Source organism: Equus przewalskii, chromosome 1, assembly GCF_037783145.1.
Source record: "Equus przewalskii isolate Varuska chromosome 1, EquPr2, whole genome shotgun sequence".
Lineage (NCBI taxonomy): Eukaryota > Metazoa > Chordata > Mammalia > Perissodactyla > Equidae > Equus > Equus przewalskii.
Genome location: NC_091831.1, coordinates 161,969,095 through 161,989,129, shown reverse-complemented (window position 1 = coordinate 161,989,129; position 20,035 = coordinate 161,969,095). Strand labels below are relative to the sequence as shown.

The 20,035-nt window shown below is 48.3% G+C and overlaps 1 protein-coding gene across 12 annotated transcripts in view; it reads left to right on the top strand.

The window, feature by feature from the left end:
• The first annotated feature begins 1,756 nt into the window (after nt 1-1,756).
• LOC103545732 (granzyme H-like) overlaps nt 1,757-20,035 on the top strand; it is a 53,207-nt gene continuing 34,928 nt past the window's right edge. The window contains exons 1-8 of one of the 12 annotated variants that reach the window (XM_070628036.1): nt 1,770-2,436; nt 2,510-2,707; nt 3,935-4,130; nt 6,963-7,238; nt 8,376-8,523; nt 9,049-9,184; nt 9,389-9,646; nt 10,292-10,516. In XM_070628036.1, the coding sequence (XP_070484137.1) occupies nt 7,184-7,238; nt 8,376-8,523; nt 9,049-9,184; nt 9,389-9,646; nt 10,292-10,435 (741 nt within the window). In that variant the 5' untranslated portion in view covers nt 1,770-2,436; nt 2,510-2,707; nt 3,935-4,130; nt 6,963-7,183 and the 3' untranslated portion in view covers nt 10,436-10,516. Of the gene's footprint in view, nt 7,239-8,375; nt 8,524-9,048; nt 9,185-9,388; nt 9,647-10,291; nt 10,517-20,035 lie in introns of those variants that run through there. The other 11 variants (XM_070628024.1, XM_070628027.1, XM_070628021.1 and 8 more) reach the window with 11 other exon arrangements.

Genomic DNA, 20,035 nt, shown 5'->3' with positions numbered 1-20,035 from the left:
TTTTATAAGATGTTTTTAATATCTGACAAGGTTAATCCTCTCCATTACTAGTCCTTTTTCTTTTTGTCACAATTTTCCTAGCTAATCTTCCTTGCTTATTTTCCAGGTAAATTTAGAAATGTCTAGAACTTGTGCAACATTAGGAAAAAGATTTTATGTTTTCATAGGAATCACATTAAATGTATATATTGCTTTGGGAAGAAATTCTACCTTTTTGATTTAGATCCGTCCTAACTGAGAACTAAGCCTAGCTTTCTATAACTCAGGTCTATTTTTGTGTTTTTAGGAGTATTTAAAAGTTTTCCTCGAACATAAATTTCACAATTAGGGTTAAGCTTTTCCTAGCATCCTGGTTTTTTGGTTGCTACTAACAGATTTTCTTTTCAGTTATATCTTCAAACTGATGGTTGTTTGTATATGAGAAAGCTATGGATTTCATCCTAATTTAAAAAGAATCTCAAGCTTACAGAGAAGCTGCAAGTACAATACAAAGAACTTTTGTTTTCTTGAGCCATTAGAGAGTAAAGTTACTGACAGGGCGCTCTGTCACTTCCCAAATACTTTAGTGTGAGATTCCTACAAACAAGGACACTCTTCTATAACCACAATCCAGACATCAAACCAAGGAAACTAACACTGATACCATCAATACCATCTAATCTTTAGACATCTAATCATTTGCCCTACTATGTTTACTAATTGGATTAATCCCCACAGAGATTTCTATAACAAATCTCCCACGTCCCCATCGTCCCCTATGTGGGTCCCCTCCTTGCTCCATGCAGGCTCAGACACTCCACATCAGCAGCCTCTTCCTGCCAAAGCCCACCTCACCCTAATCAGCCTGCTCTGACAAATTGCAACAGCCTGCCCTCTGTAGAGGCCCCTGTCTCCTCACTTGAGCTCCAATACCACCTACTAGGCCAGCCCCTAGTGTGAACACCCTGCTCACCCCACTTCGGCATCCACTCCCTGCACTGGGCTGCCATCCTCACCTCACAGGTAGTCTGACACCCCAAGCTGTGCTGCCCAGTGCAGGGTGTCTGAGCCAACGTGAGGTGAGGAGGCTGTCCACATAGTAGAGAGGCCTGACGTGAGCACCTTCTCCACCCCACAATGCCACGACTTGGACACCTCGCTCTGGTCCACTGTGGTTCTCCTGCCACAGTCACCACTGAGATTGTGCTCTGTTTCTTTAACTAAGGTTCTATTGCTTTTTAAGAGGATTGGGATCAACCTGTTTAGAACCAACAGTATTTTCAATTCCATGACTCACCCCTCTTTTTCTATCATGGGGAGATAATCAACATAACTCATTTAGAGAATGGTACCAGGATATCAGAAATGTCCTTCTCTGGGCAGTGGTGTGAGAATACTGCTTTGCCTCCCTGGCATCTGTTCCCATTTCATGAGGTATCAGTAATTCATTAAGGAGGATAGCTTTGGGGAGAATCAACACTCTTCCATTCTCAGGACCCAGGATTTGGAGAAAGCAGACTCCAGCCAGTCAAAGGCTGTGACCTGGGCTTAGACAGATCAGAGCCTCTGACCAACTCTACAGGCACCTAGAGTAGCATGACAGATTATGCTTTGCTGGGACAGCCTCTGTATATCTCCCATCCCACAGGCTCTTCTTACAAGACTGCAACACTCCTCCCACTCACAGGCAGGGTCTATGCCCTTTCCTATTTAACTGGGGCCAGGGATGCCTTTTGATTGCCCCAAGCAGTGAAATAGGGTAGAATGGATGCATTATGACATCAAAGTCTAAGAAATAAAAAGAAGACAGCTTCTGCCTGGCTCGCCTTTGGGAGACACTCAATCTGGGGAAGCCAAGCATCACGTTGCGAGGAAGATTTGATAATCCCATGAACAGAGACTACTTGAGACGCTCTCATGTAGAGGAAGGGACGTGCCGAGCAGACAGCCAGCACCAACCACTGGGCACATGTGAGCGAGCCTTCAAGTTTCTGAAGGTTTCAAATTCTGGCCTCCAGGCTTCAAGCCTCGCCTGACTCCAGGGGGTGCAAAGGGGAGCTGTCCACACTAAAACCTAACCAAAACGCAGATTTGTGGGCAAAATCAGTGTGGTTTGTTCTTTTAAACCACTCAATCTTTAGTAACTGGAACAAGCCCTCTTCAGCAATACTCCCACTCCATGTGTAAATGCCTCTAACCATGGCTTACACCAGCATTATCTGATCACTGCTGGCTTTGGCTTTCTATCAGAAGCAAGGAATCTCATCTCAATGCCCCCAAGTCTCATCCAGAAAGGGGCTTCCATAATGATCATCCTCAATAATGACGTCCAAAGAGAGCCAAGGAAATGAAGATAGCGTTGGATCTATCATCACAGGTTGCTGGGGCTCAGGGACCTGCTACTGGTTGATCAACATCCCCAACCATCCTGAGAGCAGCCAGCAGTTCCTGCTTTCTGTGAGTATGGTCAGCACTGAGACAACAGGTACGAGTGCTTGTGTGGTGACTGATAAGCTCTTGCTCCATTCAGGCCCGAGGACTTGATCAGACAGCAGTGTGAGGCATTCAGAGGGAATCTTATATGATAAAGGCCACAACACTGAAGAGACACTTGGAGTTAGATGACAAGGAGGAAGCATCAGCAGCTGTGACCTGGGCAGCCTTCCTGGGGACATGTGGCCACTGCCACTCCTGGTGGCGTGTCTTCTGTCCCACAGGGGAGAGTCAGGTGAGTGACTATCCCCAGTAACAGAGGCCCAGCATCATCCTGCACTGGCTCAGCCCTGCTCAGACGCTGCACTCAGACACATCCTAGTGCTGGTCCATCCAAGGAACTTTCTGAACTCCAGGTCCAAACTCCCTCAAACACCAGCAAAGCTGCTGCATAATGAAAACTCAGCAGGAATGGCAGGGCGGAACGCTGTTCCCCACAAGGGCCAGTGGGTGCTGTTCCTCCCCAGGCCCTACCCTTGTCATCTGGAAAGCGGGTTCTTTTACAAAGGCCTCTGGAAGGAGGCTGGAAGATGGGAATGAGAAACAATTAATTCCCCAGGAAAGGGCAGCTTGAAGGAAGCGGCTGGCTTCTGAAATCAAAATAGGGCCCACAAGCTTTCTAACTCAGTGACCTAAAATCTATCCTCCAAATCCACTCCCTTCTCCAAACTTTGTCACTCTCATGCCACCCAGGAAAGAAGCTAAGGACTCAGTTGACCCCAGAGCTGGTGGCATCCCAGTTCCCTTAACACTGATGTTCAGCTGGATCACTCTCAAGGTCTCTCTGGTAATTTTTCAGTCGATGGGCACAGCAGCTTTAGCAGCTCCATCTTGCCTGCTGCTCAGAACCCCACCAGGACTATCCCAACCTACCCTCCTCAGAGGCTAACTGGGAGCCATTCCTTTGGGCAGAAAAGACATTTACTGGGTACCTACGACCTGTCAGGCTCAAGCAGATGCAAAGCAAACACAGCCCAGCATCTTGAGCTCATGTTCTGAATATTACAGACCAGCAGCCCAGTGAGGTCTGGAAAAGAAGAGCAGGGAGAGGACCCAGAGAACGTCAGGGAAAGGATTTTCCAGGATTCAGCAGGCCTCCATCATTTGTTCCAAACAGCATTCCTGTCTGCCACATATGAGACTACAGCAGGAATTAAGGACGAAGGCTGCTCTTCTCCTTGTCAAAGAGAGAATTTGAGTCTGGAGGGTCACTAGGCAAGCCAGGTTTGCCACCGCAGGAACCTGCAGGGCCCCCTTCTTGGTTGCTTCTGGCTACTACAGACCCCACTATCTGCCACCCCAAGTCCTTCCCACCCTGCTCTCCTTTGTCCCATCTCCCTGGTCGAGCCTGTGACTGCATGAGCACAGCAAGCACAGTAGAATTCTTCTTTCAGGGAAAATCATCCGAGGCTATGAGGCTAATACTTATTCTTGTCTGAATCTGGCATTTCTTCTGATCCAGACTCCAGAGAAAAGACAAAACTGTGAGAGTTTCCTCGTGTGTAAGGACTTTGTGCTGACAGCAGCCACTCGCTGCTGAGGAAGGTGAGGAGAAGCATGTGGCCCCACCCTTCTGGCGACACTTCACAGAGAACTGCCTTCTCAGGGGCTGCAGACCTGGACCACCTAGTAACAATGAAGAACCCTTCAAAGGACAGGCAAGCTTTGGGGAGAAAGGAACAGGTCAGTGCAAGGGGCCGGTGGAAGAGACGGGCTGGTCAAAGGCGGCATCGGGAGGAGGCTGAGGTTATGCTCCGAAGCCCAGAGTGCACAGGGGAGAAATTCACAGTTTTGCTTAACACAGGCAAGCTCTGCATCTGACTGAGCACCCAGACATTGATCAGGAGCCTCCACTCAGTACGGAATGCCAAGAAGCAGAGGACACGGGGATGCTCAGCCCAAGGGCCTCACCCCTGTAATTCCTCCCCACTCTAGTCCTGCCGTGTCCCAAGCCGTCCTGCCTCCTTCGTGGCTCCTGGGGTGCATCTCCTGTGACTGCACGTCCCACTCTGCTCTGTGCAGCTTAACCCACTTCTCCCTGAGGCTCCACAACATCCAGGAGCAGGAGAGGACCCAGCAGGTCATCCCTGTGAGAGGAGCCATCCCCCACCCAGACTACAAGCTTAAGACTACAAACCTAAGAATTTCTCCAAGGACATTGTGTCACTAAGGGTAGGGCACATTCTCCAATGATTCTTGCACACTTTAATCCTGAGGTTTTGCATGCCCCACCACCTCATTTCTGTCCCTCCTTCCCGGTATGACCCCTACACTTGTCTCAGGGCTGTGGAGAAGGCAACCCCATGACAGTCCCCGGAGGCTTTGTGAATTCCTTTCCTCTGCCCTGAGCTTGAAGAGGACGGCCAACCTGACTGCCTCTGTGAGCCCCCTCAGGCTGCCCAGGGGGAGAGAGCTAGCAAAGCCAGGGACGATGTGCAGTGTGGCTGACTGGGAGCGCCTTGGTGGGAAGACTCCCTCGGCCATAAAACTGCGAGAGGTAGAGCTTGATATCCAAAGGGATGAGCAAAGCATCTCTCACTACAAAGGCCATTACAACACCGTCACCCAGATATGTGTGGGGGACCCAACAAAGAGAAACACTCTTTTTAAGGTGAGATCCCCAGCACTATCCACGCCCAGCCTGGGGTACAGCCAAGCTTGAGAAGATCTGAGACAGAGGGAACTAGCTATATCCTTATGTACTCAGCCTTGTCACCAAGTCAGTCTGGTGTCCTGTCACCCTGCAGGGATAGGAGCCTGTCACACAGCCGCTTATAGGCAAAGTCTACCTGGAGGAGGAGAAGAAGGGAATTGTCAGCGCCAGGCTGGGGCTCCAGAAGCAAAGAGGGGCACAAAGGCTTTCCTGGCCCACATCTCACTCCCAGTCCCCAAATAGAGACCACTTAACCTCAGGGCATAAGGGAGAGGAGGAGCAGGAGAAGGCCCAGCCCAGCCCCTCCTCCCCTGCCCACAGTAGGAGCCCAGTGGCTCCCTTGTGAGAAACAAGGTGGCTCAGGACATTGTCTCTTTTGGAAAAAAGAAGGGGAAACCTCCACCTGTCCACACCAGGACCTCGAGCTCTCTACCCTGGGGAAAACTGCGTCCAGGATTGATCCATCCATCTTCTCTGGTCCAGAAGCCAGAAATGCACTGGGTAGAGGAGGATGGAGGGGAGGCTGCCAGGGACTCACTAAACTTCCATCTTTAGAGTGGAAATCATTAATTCTTTCTTTATTCACCAACATGTCCTCTAGCCTATATTAGATTGAATAAATTTGTCAACAATCTCTAAATCTTGTCTATAAGAATGGATTGAGAAAAGTAAACTCATTTTTAAAATATCCACATTAGAGAAGGCTAGACTAGAAAGAAGTAGTCTCCTCAACGTTTGCCATTGATGACTGTGCTTCAACTATAGGAAAAAGTTTACTGGCTAGAAAAGTAACACATGTTCATAGTAGAAAGACAGTTAAAGGAAGAACAGACAAATAAGAAGGTTAAAATTCCCGAGAATTTCACCACTCCGAGATCATCATCATTAGTGCTTAAGCACGTTGGCATCCCCTCTTTTTCTGTGCCTTCATAACCTTCCATTGCTTTAACAGAATTGGCATTGGGCTGTTTAGAATTCATAATCTCTTCTTTTCCAATACTCCCTCATCTGTCATCATTCTGGAGAGGATGTTGGGATAACCTGTTGGCAAATACTTCTGTTAGGCCCAGGCACATCAGAGCCATGATTCACTGGACCCGGGACAGAGAGTACTTAATGGATAGTAATTATTAGGTTGATCGGCATCCATTTCCCCATCATCTGTCACCAGTAACCAGAATTTCTCAAGGGCAACTCCCTTCTCAGAAAACAGATACTCTGATTGGGGAGGAACAATCCCCCGTTCAGGTCCAGGGGTGCTCAATGACTCAAGAATAAACCATTTAGGCATTCAATTCTGATGGACTCAATGATGGTTTGTTTTGGTCCCATGAATATCAAGTCCAGGATTTTATTCAAGACTGTGGGATAAAGGAAGCTCTCTTTGTCACAGAATATTTACATTTAAAGAGGGGATTCTAAATATTCCAAAATACAAGGCTGGACTTGTGGGCAGAGAGGCAGTGATGTTACCTCTCTCGGGGGGTCTGTGTGTGTCCAGCTCTACATGCCCCTCAGGCAGGTCCAGACTATCTCCCACCACCAAGCAGACCCCCACCACAGCCCCTACTGTCCTACTCTCTAACCACAGATTCTCAGTCTACTCAAGGTGATCGCCATCTTCTCAAGGGCAGGAGACATCTGACTCATTTCCTTGGAGCAAGCTTCCTAAATAGCTATTCATGAATTCATCAGTATGGAAAAAGAGCCAAGAGCTGAGAAATGGAGACAATCTAGATTCAGTCACCGAGGGGCTTCTGGGGTCCAGCTCCTCTGCTGGCTGCAGCACAGGCTTCACATTCTTGTTCTTTCTTCTTGATTTCACCTTGTGACTCAGCACTGGGAGTGCAAGTGTGGTTGGTGACAATGCTACTGTCACCTACCCCAAGCCAGAGAACTTCAACAAACCACCTTGCAGATGACACACGAAAACCAGAAGAGCACCGGTGTAGGAGGTCTGTGAGGTCTTGAGCCACCACTCCTGCCTTGCCCTTGCGGACTGTGTGTCTGGAAAGAAGTAACACCAGCAGCTGTGACTTCGGCAGACCTTCGGGAAAGATGCAGCCACTCCTGCTTTTGTTAGTGTTTCTTCTGCCTCCTGAGGCTGGGACAGGTGAGTGACCATCCCCATTCCAGAAACCCCAGCCCATCTCACAAAACCCTCTGGACTCCTCAGCCTTCTGCCCAGTATAGTCAGGGATTTTCTTTGGTTGGAACCCAAGAACCTTTTAGATGCCAGCCTCTAGCCCAAACCTACACTAACAAGTCCGATGCTGCATGGACACTCAAAAAGGATGGCAGGAAGGAAGGCTGTTCACTAGAAGGTTTAGTGTGTAAGCCTCTCGCTTATCACCTGGGAAGTGGGTTGTTCATAGAAAGGCATTTGGCAGACGACGTGAACCTACAAATGACAACTATTTAAAATCCCTCACTCCAACCCAAGAAAGGGCGGCTCAGAAAAATCGGGTGTGGTAATGAGAGTTGTCCTGGACCCAGCTTAAGATTCAGTTTCATTTCCTGGAAACTTCACCCCCTCACCCCCACCGAGGAGAGAAGCCCTGGGAGCAGCTGATCTCTGAAGCCGCTGGATCACTGCATGCAGGGTGCCCCGTTGCCATGGCTCTGCCGTGGTCCTGGGCAGCACATTTTCAGCCCCACCTGCCCCTGGCGTCTCAGGCCTTTGGCTGCTCCACACAGTGTCCCCTCTCCAGGCCAACGGCCTTCAATCCCACCAGCACGATTCCCACCAAACCTCAGCAGAAAGCTAAGTGAAGGACATTTATTCATGCAGCCGCAAAAGGCTTACTGAGATCCTAGGACGGGTTAGACCCTCGGACATGAGGATTGTAGACAATCCAGCACCAGAAGCTCACGGACAGATTATTAGAAACGGGCACCAGTTGAGACATTAGCAGAGGCTCAGCAGGCTTGGGAGACTCACTGAGACAGAAGGCGTAGCAGAACCCTGTCCACGATCCTCTGGGCTCCACCATCATGAAGACAGCTCTGATCTCCTCCATGCATGGTCTAAAGTAGGACAGGGACAACAAGCACTGTCCTCCCTTTTCTAACAGGAGGTTCTGTGGCTTCACATTCAGAAAAGGTTATTCTCCTAGTAGGAGAACCTGGGAGGACTCTCCCTGGTGGCAGCAGGTCACTATAGACCCCACCCTCAATCACCAACTTCCAGAGACTTCCCTCCTGACCACACCCGCTCCCAGAAAGCCCATCTTTGAGTCTTTTCTTTCAGAGGACATCATCGGAGGACATGAGGCCAAGCCCCACTCCCGCCCCTACATGGTGTTTGTTCAGTGTCTGCGGGGGAACAAAAAGAAGAGGTGTGGCGGTGTCCTCGTGCAAGAGGACTTTGTTCTGACTGCTGCTCACTGCCGGGGAAGGTGAGGGGCTGCAGACAACTGACACCTCCTGAGACCCCTACAGGGACCTCTGCCCAGGGGCTGCAGCCCAGGGGAGCTCTCCTGGATCCCGGTAACTCAGGGCCATGACAGGTCTTGAGAGGAGCCATCTGAGAGCAAGGCTGGGTGATGGAAAGTGAGAAATAGGAGAGGTAAGCTTTGGGGTCAGAGGGTCTGAAGTGAGAGCAAGTGGCTGAGTTGAGAAGAGAGGCCACACTGGCCAAATGAAGCAGCTGTGGAGGATAAAAGCATGCATTAGGTTCAAAATGTAAACTCAGAGTATTTTCCCAATATTACTCGAGGGCTAGAGAAAGCATCCAGGAAACGTATCCTCAATGTCATTGAGAAGCACAGGGGACACAGTCAGTCAGTGCCCAGTCCTCCACTTGTTTCGATTTCCACTGACTGCAGCCCTGCCCTACATCCTGTCACCCACCCTTTATGGCTCCAAGGTTCGATCTCTTTTGATTCCATGCACCCCATCACCTCACTCTACTTTCTATGCAGATTAATGAATGTCCTTCTTGGAGCCCACAACATCCGGAAGCAGGAGAAGACCCAGCAAGTCATCGCTGTGAGACAAGCCATCCGCCACCCAGACTATAAACGTAAGAAGTTCTCCAATGACATCATGTTACTAAAGGTAAGGGAACCTCCCTGCTGCTCTTGCTGTCCTGGGTCCAGATTGCTTCCCCTCCCATGGGACCTGTCCTTTCCCTGCTTCCCATCCTGTCTGCCTGACTATTCCCGGTGGCTCAGGAGAGAGGGAAGTCAGTGCAGCCCCATCGTGCTGTCCGGGCCCAGGAGACCAGTGGCTGAGCTGGACTTTGTTGCCTCTTCTCATCAGCTGGAGAGAGAGGCCAAGCTGACTGCAGCTGTGAGGACCCTCAGCCTGCCCTGGGGCACAGCCCAGGTGAGGCCCGGAGAGTTGTGCAGTGTGGCCGGCTGGGGGAGAGTCACTCCAAATGGCAGAGGGTCAGACACTCTGCAGGAGGTGGAGCTGACCGTGCAGCAGGACCGGGTGTGCGAATCCTACTTACGCAGTTACAACAGCAACACTCAGCTGTGTGTGGGGGACCCAAAGGAAGAGAAGTCTTCCTTTAAGGTGAGACAGGGCATCTGCCTAGGTCAGCTTTGGGGAGAGGGGTGTTTCGGGACCTGGAGACCCAGGCAATAGGGACTCCTTCACCCCCTAGACTCTGATCTTTCCCCTGGGAAGAGAAGAGGGGAGCAGCCAGAGTGGGGACTTACAGGCCTTCTTGGAACCTACCAGGGGCCTGAGATGCACCCAGACATGATACTCCATCCGGAAGGTGAATTTGCAACACTCTGCCCCACGCCGGGCACAGGTGTTAGAAAACTGCTCCCTGGGTGTGCAGCAGTCAAACCAGGTGGCTCCTCAGAGCTGGCTCCCATCTTTGTTAAATGGCTCACCCTTCATGCTGAGTGTCAGCCTCACCTGCCTGCTTCCATGTTCTTAAATGGTAGACTGAAGCAGAGTCCCACAGCGCCCTCATGGGAGAGGATCTGGGACCTGGGGGAGGAGAGAGAGCTGCCCCCTGAGTGAAATGAAGCTGGGACAATGTCCAGAGTCTGCAGTGGGCAGCTGAGGGGCCCACAGGGACCTGCCCTGCTCTCTGATCTCCCACATGGAGGCCACCCAGGCGGCCTTCACTGAGAGGGCGTTTGGGATTCAGGTGGGCAGGACCCGCGAAGCAGAGGCTCAGTCCTCCCTGCTCTCTCTCTACAGGGGGACTCCGGGGGCCCTCTTGTGTGTGAGAATGTGATCCAAGGCCTTGTCTCCTATGGACGAAGAGACGGGACTCCTCCACGGGCCTTCACGAAAGTCTCGAGTTTCCTGCCCTGGATAAAGGAAACCATGAAAAAGCTCTAAATCTGGGAACCAGCCAATCTTCTCTGGAGCTGATCCAGAAACACCCAGTAACTAAATAAATGTCTCTGAGCTGAGCAGGAAGGGCTGGTTTCTTGTTTATTCACTGACCCTCATTCACAGGCACCTACTCTGTGCTTAGAAGGCCAGTGACACAAATCTGCTGTTTCCTGCTTCCTCCTCCCACAACCACCTCCCCCAAACCTCAAGCAAAGCTGTTCCCCAGCTCCTTCTGACCCACACCTTTCTCTGGATCTGCCCTTCTGCCAGGGCTGCAGCTGAGCACCATCAGGAGAAAACATGAACCTCTCTGGTCCTGGGGCTCAGGGTGAACTTCTTACCTCCTTCCCTGTGTTATACAGCAGAGAGGAAGGGGGATGACACCATGGGTCCCGGACACCAAGCCGGCAAGCCTGGGGCTGAAGCTCAATTGCTTAGGCACCCACAACGGGGAGAGGAGAGGCTGCCTGAGTAGGAGCTTTGTCCCCCACAGCCAGGGAGCTGATGCAGAGTCAGGGTGGGTCTCTGGAGAAGCTCCTCCTTCTCACCCAGCCTGAGTTTCCTCCCTGCCCTCCTGTAATGTTGGGGTCCAGCTTGGCCTCCAGTCTCCTGGCTGCCCCTTCTTCTCCATCCCTGCTTTCCACTGAGAGTTTTCAGAGTCCACCAACTCCTGTCCCCTCCAGACAAGCCTGATCTGAGCTGGCCCCTTCCTTCTAGCCCTCCTGCCTAAGATACCCAGAGCTCCCTGTGGTTCCATCAGGGTTTCTCCCCTGAGATGCCAGCCCAGCTCATGCCCTGTTGGAAAGGGGCAAAAGAGACCAGGCCTGTGCTGGCAACAGGTGTGGTCCATGGAAGACAGAGCAGGCAGGCTGTCTCTCCAAAACCCCTGCCCCATCTGTCACCTAGCAAGGCCAGCTCAACTCCTCACATCCAGCCCAGTGTCCCCCGAAGTGGTCAGAGTGCATTGGTCACCTGGTGACTCAATAGCCTGAGTCCCTTTCAGCCTGTCCCTCTTACTCACTGCTGGCCTCTAGGCTAAGACTCCTCACTGGCCACCTAGTCTGTCTCAGCCTTTTGCAGTTAGCCCTGTCTGCAGTAGGATTGTAAAGTACAATTTTTCCATCAACAAACAAACACACATTGAGTGAGCTCCTAAGGGCCCAGCACTGGGATCCACAGTGGACCTAATACAGCCTCTGTCATCTGAACCTGGGTGACAGTGACAGAGTGTTTCACCCAAATCATGTAACCCTTTCTCCCTCCTCACATGAGTGCACATGGCCTAGATCTCGTGGGAAATCCACAGGAATAAAGTACTTGCCTTCTGTTTCTATTGCTCATGACAGTCCGTGTGAGCGTGAGCACGTGTGACTCGAGAACAGCAGGTGTGGGATTTGGAAATGACAGCAGTCCTTTAGTTTCTAGGGGTGAAGTCACCTCACTCTGTCCACTGGAGCCTCGTCTTCACCTAGAGGAGAGGGCAGCGCGATGGGAGGGAGAAGGGCATTGAGGGCAGCCTTACATTTCTTTCCCTTTAAAGTGGGAGGTAGGAGGGCTGGCCCCAGGGCCAAATGGTTAAGTTTGCAGGCTCAGCTTCCCCAGCACAGGGTTTTGCCTGTGCGCCTTGTGGGTGCAGACATAGCACTGCTCATTAGGCCATGCTGAGGTGGCATCTCACATAGCACAACCAGACAGACCACAACTATAATATACAACTAGGTACAGGGGGGCTTTGAGGGAAAGAAGAAGAAGAAGAAGAAAAACATGATTAGTGACAGATGTTTGCTCAGGTGCCAATCTTAAAAAAAGAATAGTAGCAGGTAGGAATGTCATTGTACTGATAAGATGACATTCATGAGATTCAGATGGTAGGAAAAACTGTATTACATATTTTCTTGCAGGCAACTAGAGTAAGACTCTAAACACCCATCCAACTGGACTGGCCGGAAATCTGATCCCTGTGGTTCCTGGACCTCCTGCCTGTGCAGAATCAAACCAGAATCAGGGAGGTACACAGGTCTGGAAAAAGAGGAGAAGGGCCTCTGCTCTTGGGGCCACTATGGTCACTGCTGCATCCATAGTTTCCAGACCACCCAGATTTTTCGACTTGAGGAGGTTTTTGGCTTGGAGCCCACAAGTAGGGTACAGTCTCCTTTGCTGAATGAGGCTCTCCCTGAGTTGGGCTCAGCTCGGGAAACACTCTCAGCAGCCATCTCTCCAAGGGCTTGCCGCTCATATGGGGCACAACCAGGGAGCTGAGCATATGTTTCAGCTCTGAGCTCCTGCTCCAAACACACACAGCACTACCCTCTCACCAAAGGGGCACATACTCTAGGATCATGTAACCCTCAAAGGCATGGCCTTTCCCACCTTGTTGTGTGCAAAGCAGGCAGCAACACAATCTCTTCATGACTGCAGGCACTTTCATGAGGGCAGAGCAGTGAGGACACACAGCTTCTGATCTGGAGCCGAAAAAATATCTCTGCTTCTAAGAGATACTGAGAACCTGGCTCCTTGGTGGAAATAAACAAAAAAGAAAATGCTGAAAGCAAATAAAGATATCTAAAAAGTTGCCCAGCCACACGCATATTTAGTTTCACTGTAACATGTACTTTGAGGAAATGGTTCTGTGGTTTTCATACGAGTTTGAGGACCCTGCTGCAGGTCTTCCTCCTGTGAGAGATGAGGGAGAGATACAGTCCCAGGAGCGGGCAGTGGCCGAGGGAAGGGACCACAGAATTAGAACAGAGCTTGGACTGAGCCCAGGCACCCTGACAGCCAGAGCAGCAAAAGGCCTATTGTGTTGTCTAACCGCCCCCTGTGATGACTTCCTGGCAACCCTGAACAAGAGCTGAGCTTCTGCTCAGACTCCTCCCTGGAGAGGAAACCTCTGGGCTTCTGTGCAGCCATTCTGTGACAAGGATTCCAGCACCTCGCTTGGTGAGCTGAAGTCTGCTCAGGGGCACATTTGGATGGGGTTGGGTGAGCCCCCTAATCATGCTGATTCCTTCAAATCTCCTTTGTCTGTGGAAGTGTCCCCTGCCCCACCCCTGCATTTGAGGAAACAATCCTTCTGTTCCTCAAGTACCTCTGTAATGAAAATTTAAATAGAAATAAATAAAAGATCTCTGGAATGACCTCAAGGAAATGCCTCTACTCACCCAAACCCACCTCCATCTCCCCTCCTTCCCTCCAGACCCACCAGAAGAGCTGGGTCCCAGGATGGCAGGGAGAGAACCACCAAGCTAGTTCCTGGGGGAGAGAAGCCCAAAGGAATGTGAGATCTTGCTTATTTGTTTCTGAACGTGGCTGGGGATGGCTCTGCCTTCCTGCCCACCACCATACTTCTGCTGGTTCCCCCTTGTGGACTTACAGAACTCACAGGGTTGATTTCCTGTCTTGCTATCCCACACAACACTGCTTTTGTCCAACAAACACATTTCACAATAAAAGAAGTGCACCCACGGGTTCTTTTCGTCATAGGCCTATTGCTAGACTACATTCCTCATCCACAGGTTCAGCAAGCTCAGTGCACCTCGGGGAGGGCAAAGGAATCCACATGTAAGCACAGAATATTCAAACTGGTAAAAACCAAAGATAGATGCCCTCCTGCTGGTGCAGCAGCAGTGCACTCTGCTTTGGTGGCCTGAGGTTCACTGGTTCAGATCCTGGGCATGGACCTATGCACTGCTTATGAAGCCAAGCTGTGGCAGGCGTTCCACATATAAAAAGTGGAAATGGACAGGCACAGATGTTGGCTCAGGACTAATCTTCTTCAGGAAAAAAAAAGAGAAAGAGAAAAGGGTGAAAGTAGACAGAGAGGAAAGCAATATACATTACTTTAAGAGAAACGGTAATAAAAATAACAATGAGCTCTCATCAGAAATGACAGAAGTCAGAAGACACTGAGATGACATTTCTAAATATTTGTCAATGAACATAATCCATAACCAATCTATAAATGAAAATTTGGGAGAGTTTATTCTGACCTAAAATCTGAGGACCATGGCCTGGGGCCTTTCTTCCCAAAGGAAGAAAGGGCACCAGGGAAGTGAGGTATACAGAGTGGGTATATACCCCCAAACAGGCTGTTTCACATATGATTGAAATCTCCCTCCTACAACAGTCACAAGATTGCCCTGTCGGCACAGCCCTTGATGGACACAGCAGGTAGTGGGTCTGCTATCTCGGAGTGTGGAGCAGGAGGCAAGTCTATTGTCTTGAGCTGGGTGGTCACAGGTGCGCCCAGCAATCAGTTCCTAGCCTAAGGAAAGATGCTTAATCCTTAAGGAAATGCCAACGTTGGGAGGGGGAGGGAAGTTGCACCTTTATCTCAAGGGCCTTTGTTCTTGCCATCGGGAATATCTAAAGCAGATATACAATGCGTGCTCAACAGCCACTGGTCAGGCCCTTTTGGAAAGACAAGGTCAGGCCGAATTAGGTTTACACCAAATGGTTTCCTTATATACTCCAATATATCCTATTACTTGCCATTTTTATTTGTCATAGCTGAAAGGAAAAGGCAACTGATATCTGGAATTCTGTCTCCAGTGAGTGTCTTTCTTAAAAGTGAGGGCAAAGTAAAGACATTTTCAGAAAAACAAAGCTACGAGAATTTGTTGCCATCGGACCTGCACTGGAAGAAAGACTAAAAGCAGTTCCTCAGGCTGAAGGGACACGATCCCCATCGCAGGCACGAAGGACAAAAGAGGAATAAAATTGTGAAATGTGACCCAATATAGGAGACTCTATATAAATTTCTTTCAAAGATTAACGACTATTTAAGGCAAAAATGCTTTAGGATTTCAGGGATATAGTAGCCAAAAGTATGACAAAAATTACTCAAAGAGTAGGAGGGGGGATAAATGGAAATACCTTATTACAATGTTCTTATATGAAGTGGTATAATATTAATTCAAAATAGGTTGTGATATGTGAAGGAGGCATATTGCAATCCTAGAGTAGCCACTAAAATAATACATAGACATCTAACGTAAAGCCAATAAAGAAGACAAAATGAGATATAACAAAAAAAATGCAGGAAAAGAAGGGCAAAGGAAAAAAATTAATCACACAAGTAGAAATCAAGTACCAACATGGTATTCTTCAACCTAACCTTATCAGTAGTTGCATTAAATGTAAGCAGATTAGACACTCTAACTAAAGAGCAGAGATTGTCAATCGGGATAAAAAGTGCAAGACCCATTTTCTGCTGTTTACAGGAGATAGTCTTAAATATAGACATGGAGAGGATGAAAGTAACATTACAAAAGAAAAAAGATATATCCTGCAACACCAATCAAAAGAAAACAGTAGCATTATCCATGGAGTATGCTGTTAAACTTTAGAATTTTTGGCCACATATGAGACGAAATACAGTGTCTCTGTAGAATTTTTATTTCCATTTTTTTCCATATTTTATTTCCATTTCTCTTAATATGAGAGAGCTTGAGACTCTTCATTATGATTATGTTTTAAATACATTTTACTGTGAACTGTCTAGTCTTTTTTTTTTTTTTTAGGAAGATTAGCCCTGAGCTCACATCTGCTGCCAATCTTCCCCTTTTTGCTGAGGAAGAGTGGCCCTGAGCTAACATCCATGTCCATCTTCCTCTATATGTGAGACGTCTACCATAGCATGAGTTGCCATTGCGCCATGTCCGCATCCAGGATCCACATCGGCAAACCCCGGGCCGCCGAAGCAAAATGTGCGCACTTAACCGCTGCGACACTGGGCCAGTCCCTGAACCTTCTAGTCTTTTGTCCATTCTTTTATCAGGGTTTTGGTCTTTTTCTTCTGAATTTTGAGAGTTCTTTATATATTAGCTAGATTAGTTCCTTAACTGTAATATATGTTGCAATAGTTTTTTCCAAGTTTGCTGTCTGTATTTTCAATTTGCTTACACTGCTTCCTGACGCACAAACTTTAAAAAAATTTTTTTACATATCGAAGTTTATTTATCAAACTTTTCGTTTACTGTTTCTGGATGTAGAGTCATTGCTAGAAAGGCTTTCCCCTTTCTAAGTTTATAGAGGAAGTTATCCATGTTTATTTCTACCGCATGAATGATATTACTTTGTAGATTTGAATCTGTTGTCTGTTTGCAGTTTAATCTGGTGGTTTATGTGAAATATGACTCCAACTTAATCTCTTAACAAATCACTGCCTAGTTGATCCAGTGTCATTTATTAAAAAGTCCATCATTTCCCCAATGATTTGAAATGCAATATTATGAAAAACTACATTTCCATATGTTCTTGGGAATGTTTCTGGATTTTCTATTCTGCTTGATTGGTTTCTCTATCTGTTCATGAGTCAGAGCCACGCTGTTTTCAGGAAAGAAGTTTTATAAGATGTTCTTAATATCTGACAGGTTCATCCTCTCCATTACTAGTCTTTTTTCTTTTTGTCATAATTTTCCTAGCTAATCTTGCTTGCTTATTTTCCATATAAATTTTTAGAAGTTGTCGAGAACTTGTGTAACACCAGGAAAAAAGATGTTATTTTTATTTGAATCACATTAAATTTATATATTAGTTTGGGCAGCAATTACAGCTTTTTGGTGTAAATCTATCCTGAGAACTAAGACTATCTTTCTATAACTCGAATCTATTTTTGTGTTTTTAGGAGTATTTAAAAGTTTTCCTCAAATAAATTTTTCACAATTATGATTAAGCTTTTCCTAGGACCTTGGTTTTGTTGTTGCTACTAACAGATTTTCAATTCACTTTCTTTTCATTATCTTCAAACTGATGGTTGGTTGTATATGCGAAAGCTGTGGATTTCCTCCTAATTTTAAAATAATCTCAAATTTACACAGAAGCAGCAAGTACAATACAAAGAACTTTTGTTTTCTTGAGCCATTAGAGAGTAAAGTTACTGACATGGCACTCTGTCACTTCCCAAGTACTTTAGTGTGTAATTCCTACAAACAAGGACACTCCTATAACCATAATCCAGCCATCAAACCCAGGAAACTAACATAACATGATACCATCAATACCATCTAATCTTTAGACATCTAATCATTAGCCTTCATATGTTTACTTATTTGATTAATCCCCACAGAGATTTACATAACAAATCTCCCTCATCCCGATCTTGCCCTAAGTAGGTCCCCCACCTTCCTCCATGTAGGCTCTGGCATTCCACATCAGCAGACCCTTCGTGCCAAAGCCCACCTCACCCTAATCAGCCTGCTCTGACAAACTGCACCAGCCTGCCCCCCTGTAGAGGCCCCTGTCTCCCCACTTGAGCTCTGACACCACCTACTAGGCCAGCCCCTAGTGTGAACACCCTGCTCACCCCACTTGGGCATCCACTCCCTGCACTGGGCTGCCATTCTCACCTCACAAGTAGTCTGATGCCCCAAGCTGTGCTGCCCAGTGCAGGGTGTCCGAGCCAACGTGAGGAGAGGAGGGTGTCCACACAGGAGGGAGGCCTGGCATGAGCACCTTGCCCACCCCACACAGGCAGGGCTTGGACACCTCGCTCTGGTTTACTGTGGCTCCCCTGCCAGACTCACCACTGACATTGTGTTTTGTTTCTTTAACTAAGTAAGGTTCTATTGCTTTTTAAGAGAATTGAGATCAACATGTTTAGAACCAACAGTATTTTCAATTCTATGCCTCTCTCCTCTTTTTCAACTATGGGGAGATAATCAAGATAACTCGATTAGCAAATCATACTGGGATATCAGAAATGTCGTTCTCTGGGCAGTGGTGTGAGAATACTGCATTGACTCTCTGGGATCCGTTCCCATTTCACGTGGTATCAGTAATTCATTAAGGAGAATAACTTAGGGGAGAACCAACCATCTTCCATTTCCAGGACACAGGATTTGGACAGAACAGACTCCAGCCAATCAAAGGCTGGGACCTGGGCTTAGACAGATCAGAACCTCTGACCAACTCTACAGGCACCTAGAGCATTGTGGCAGATTGTGCTTTGCTGGGACGGCCTCTGTGTATCTCCCATCCCACAGGCTCTTCTTACAGGACTGCAACACTCCTCCCACTCACAGGTGGAGTTTGAGACCTTTCCTTTTTAATTGGGGGCTGGGCTGGGTTTTGATTGCCCAAACCAGTGAAATATGGTAGAATGGACGCATTATGACTTCAAAGTCTAGGTGATAAAAAACACAGCTTCTGCCTGGCTCACTTTTTGATAGATGCTCACTCTGGGAAAGCCAACCATCATGTTGCGAGGAAGACCCAACAATCCCATGCACAGAGACTACTTGAGAGGCCCTCATGGAGAGGAAGCGACATGCCTAGCGGACAGCCAGCACCAACCACTGGGCATGTGTGAGTGAGCCTTCAAGTGATCCTGGCCTCCAGCTTCAGGCCTCCCCTGACACCACGGGGAGCAGAGGGGACCTATCTACCCTAAAACCTGACCAAAATGCAGATTCATGGGCAAAATCAATGTCGTTGTTGTTTTAAACCACTCAGTTCTTTAGTAAGTAGAACAAGCCCTCTTCAGCAAGGGCCACACCTTCTGTCCATCCATGTAACCATCATCCTCACCATTGTCTGATCCCTAATGGTTTTGTCCCCTCCCCCAGAAACAAAGAATCTCATCTCAATACCACTAGTCTCACACAGAAAGGGGCCTCCATAAATGATCATCCTCAACAATGACGTCTAATGAGAGCCAAGGAAATGAAGATAGTGTTGGATCTATCATCACAAGACTCAGGTTGCTGGGGCTCAGGGACCTGCTAGTGGCTGATCAACATCTCCAACCACCCCACGTGTGGCCAGCAGTTCCTGCTTTCTGTGGGGATGGTCAGCACTGAGACAAGAGCTACAAGTGCTCATGTGGTGACTGTCAAGTTCTTGCGCCATTCAGGCCTAAGGACTTGATCAGACAGCAATGTGAGGCATTCAGAGGGAACCTTACGTGACAACAGCCACAACACTGAGGACACACTTGTTGTTAGACGACAAGAAGGAAGCACCAGCGCTGTGACCTGGACAGCCTTCCTAGAGACATGTAGCCACTACCGCTCCTGGTGGCCTTTCTTCTGTCTCCCAAGGGAGAGACAGGTGAGTGACTGTCCCCACCAACAGAGGTCCAGCCTCATCCCACACTGGCACAGCCCAGCTCAGATGCTACACTCAGACACATCCTGGTGCTGGCCCATCCCAGGAACTTTCTGACTTCCACGCCCAACCTCCCTCAAAGACCAGCAAATCTGATGCAAGATAAAAACAGCAGAAGTGGCAGGGCAGAACACTGTTCTCCACAAGAGCCAATGGGCGCTTTTCCTCCCCAAGCCATACCCCTATCATCTTGAAAGTGGGTTCTTTTACAAAGGCACCTGGAAAAAGGTTGGAAGCTAGGAATGAGAAATAATTTGCTGGGAAAGGGAAGCTTGGAGAAAGGAGCTGGCTTCCGAAATCAAAGTAAGACCCACTAGCTTTCTAACTAATGTCCTAAAACATATCCTAAATTTCCACCCCTTCTCCAAGCTTTGTCATTCCCATGCTGCCTGGGAAAGAAGCTGAGGATCCAGTTGATCCCAGAGTTGGTGGCATCCAGTTCACTCTCAAGTTCTCTCTGGTAATTTTTCAGTCAACGGGTGCAACAGCTTTGTC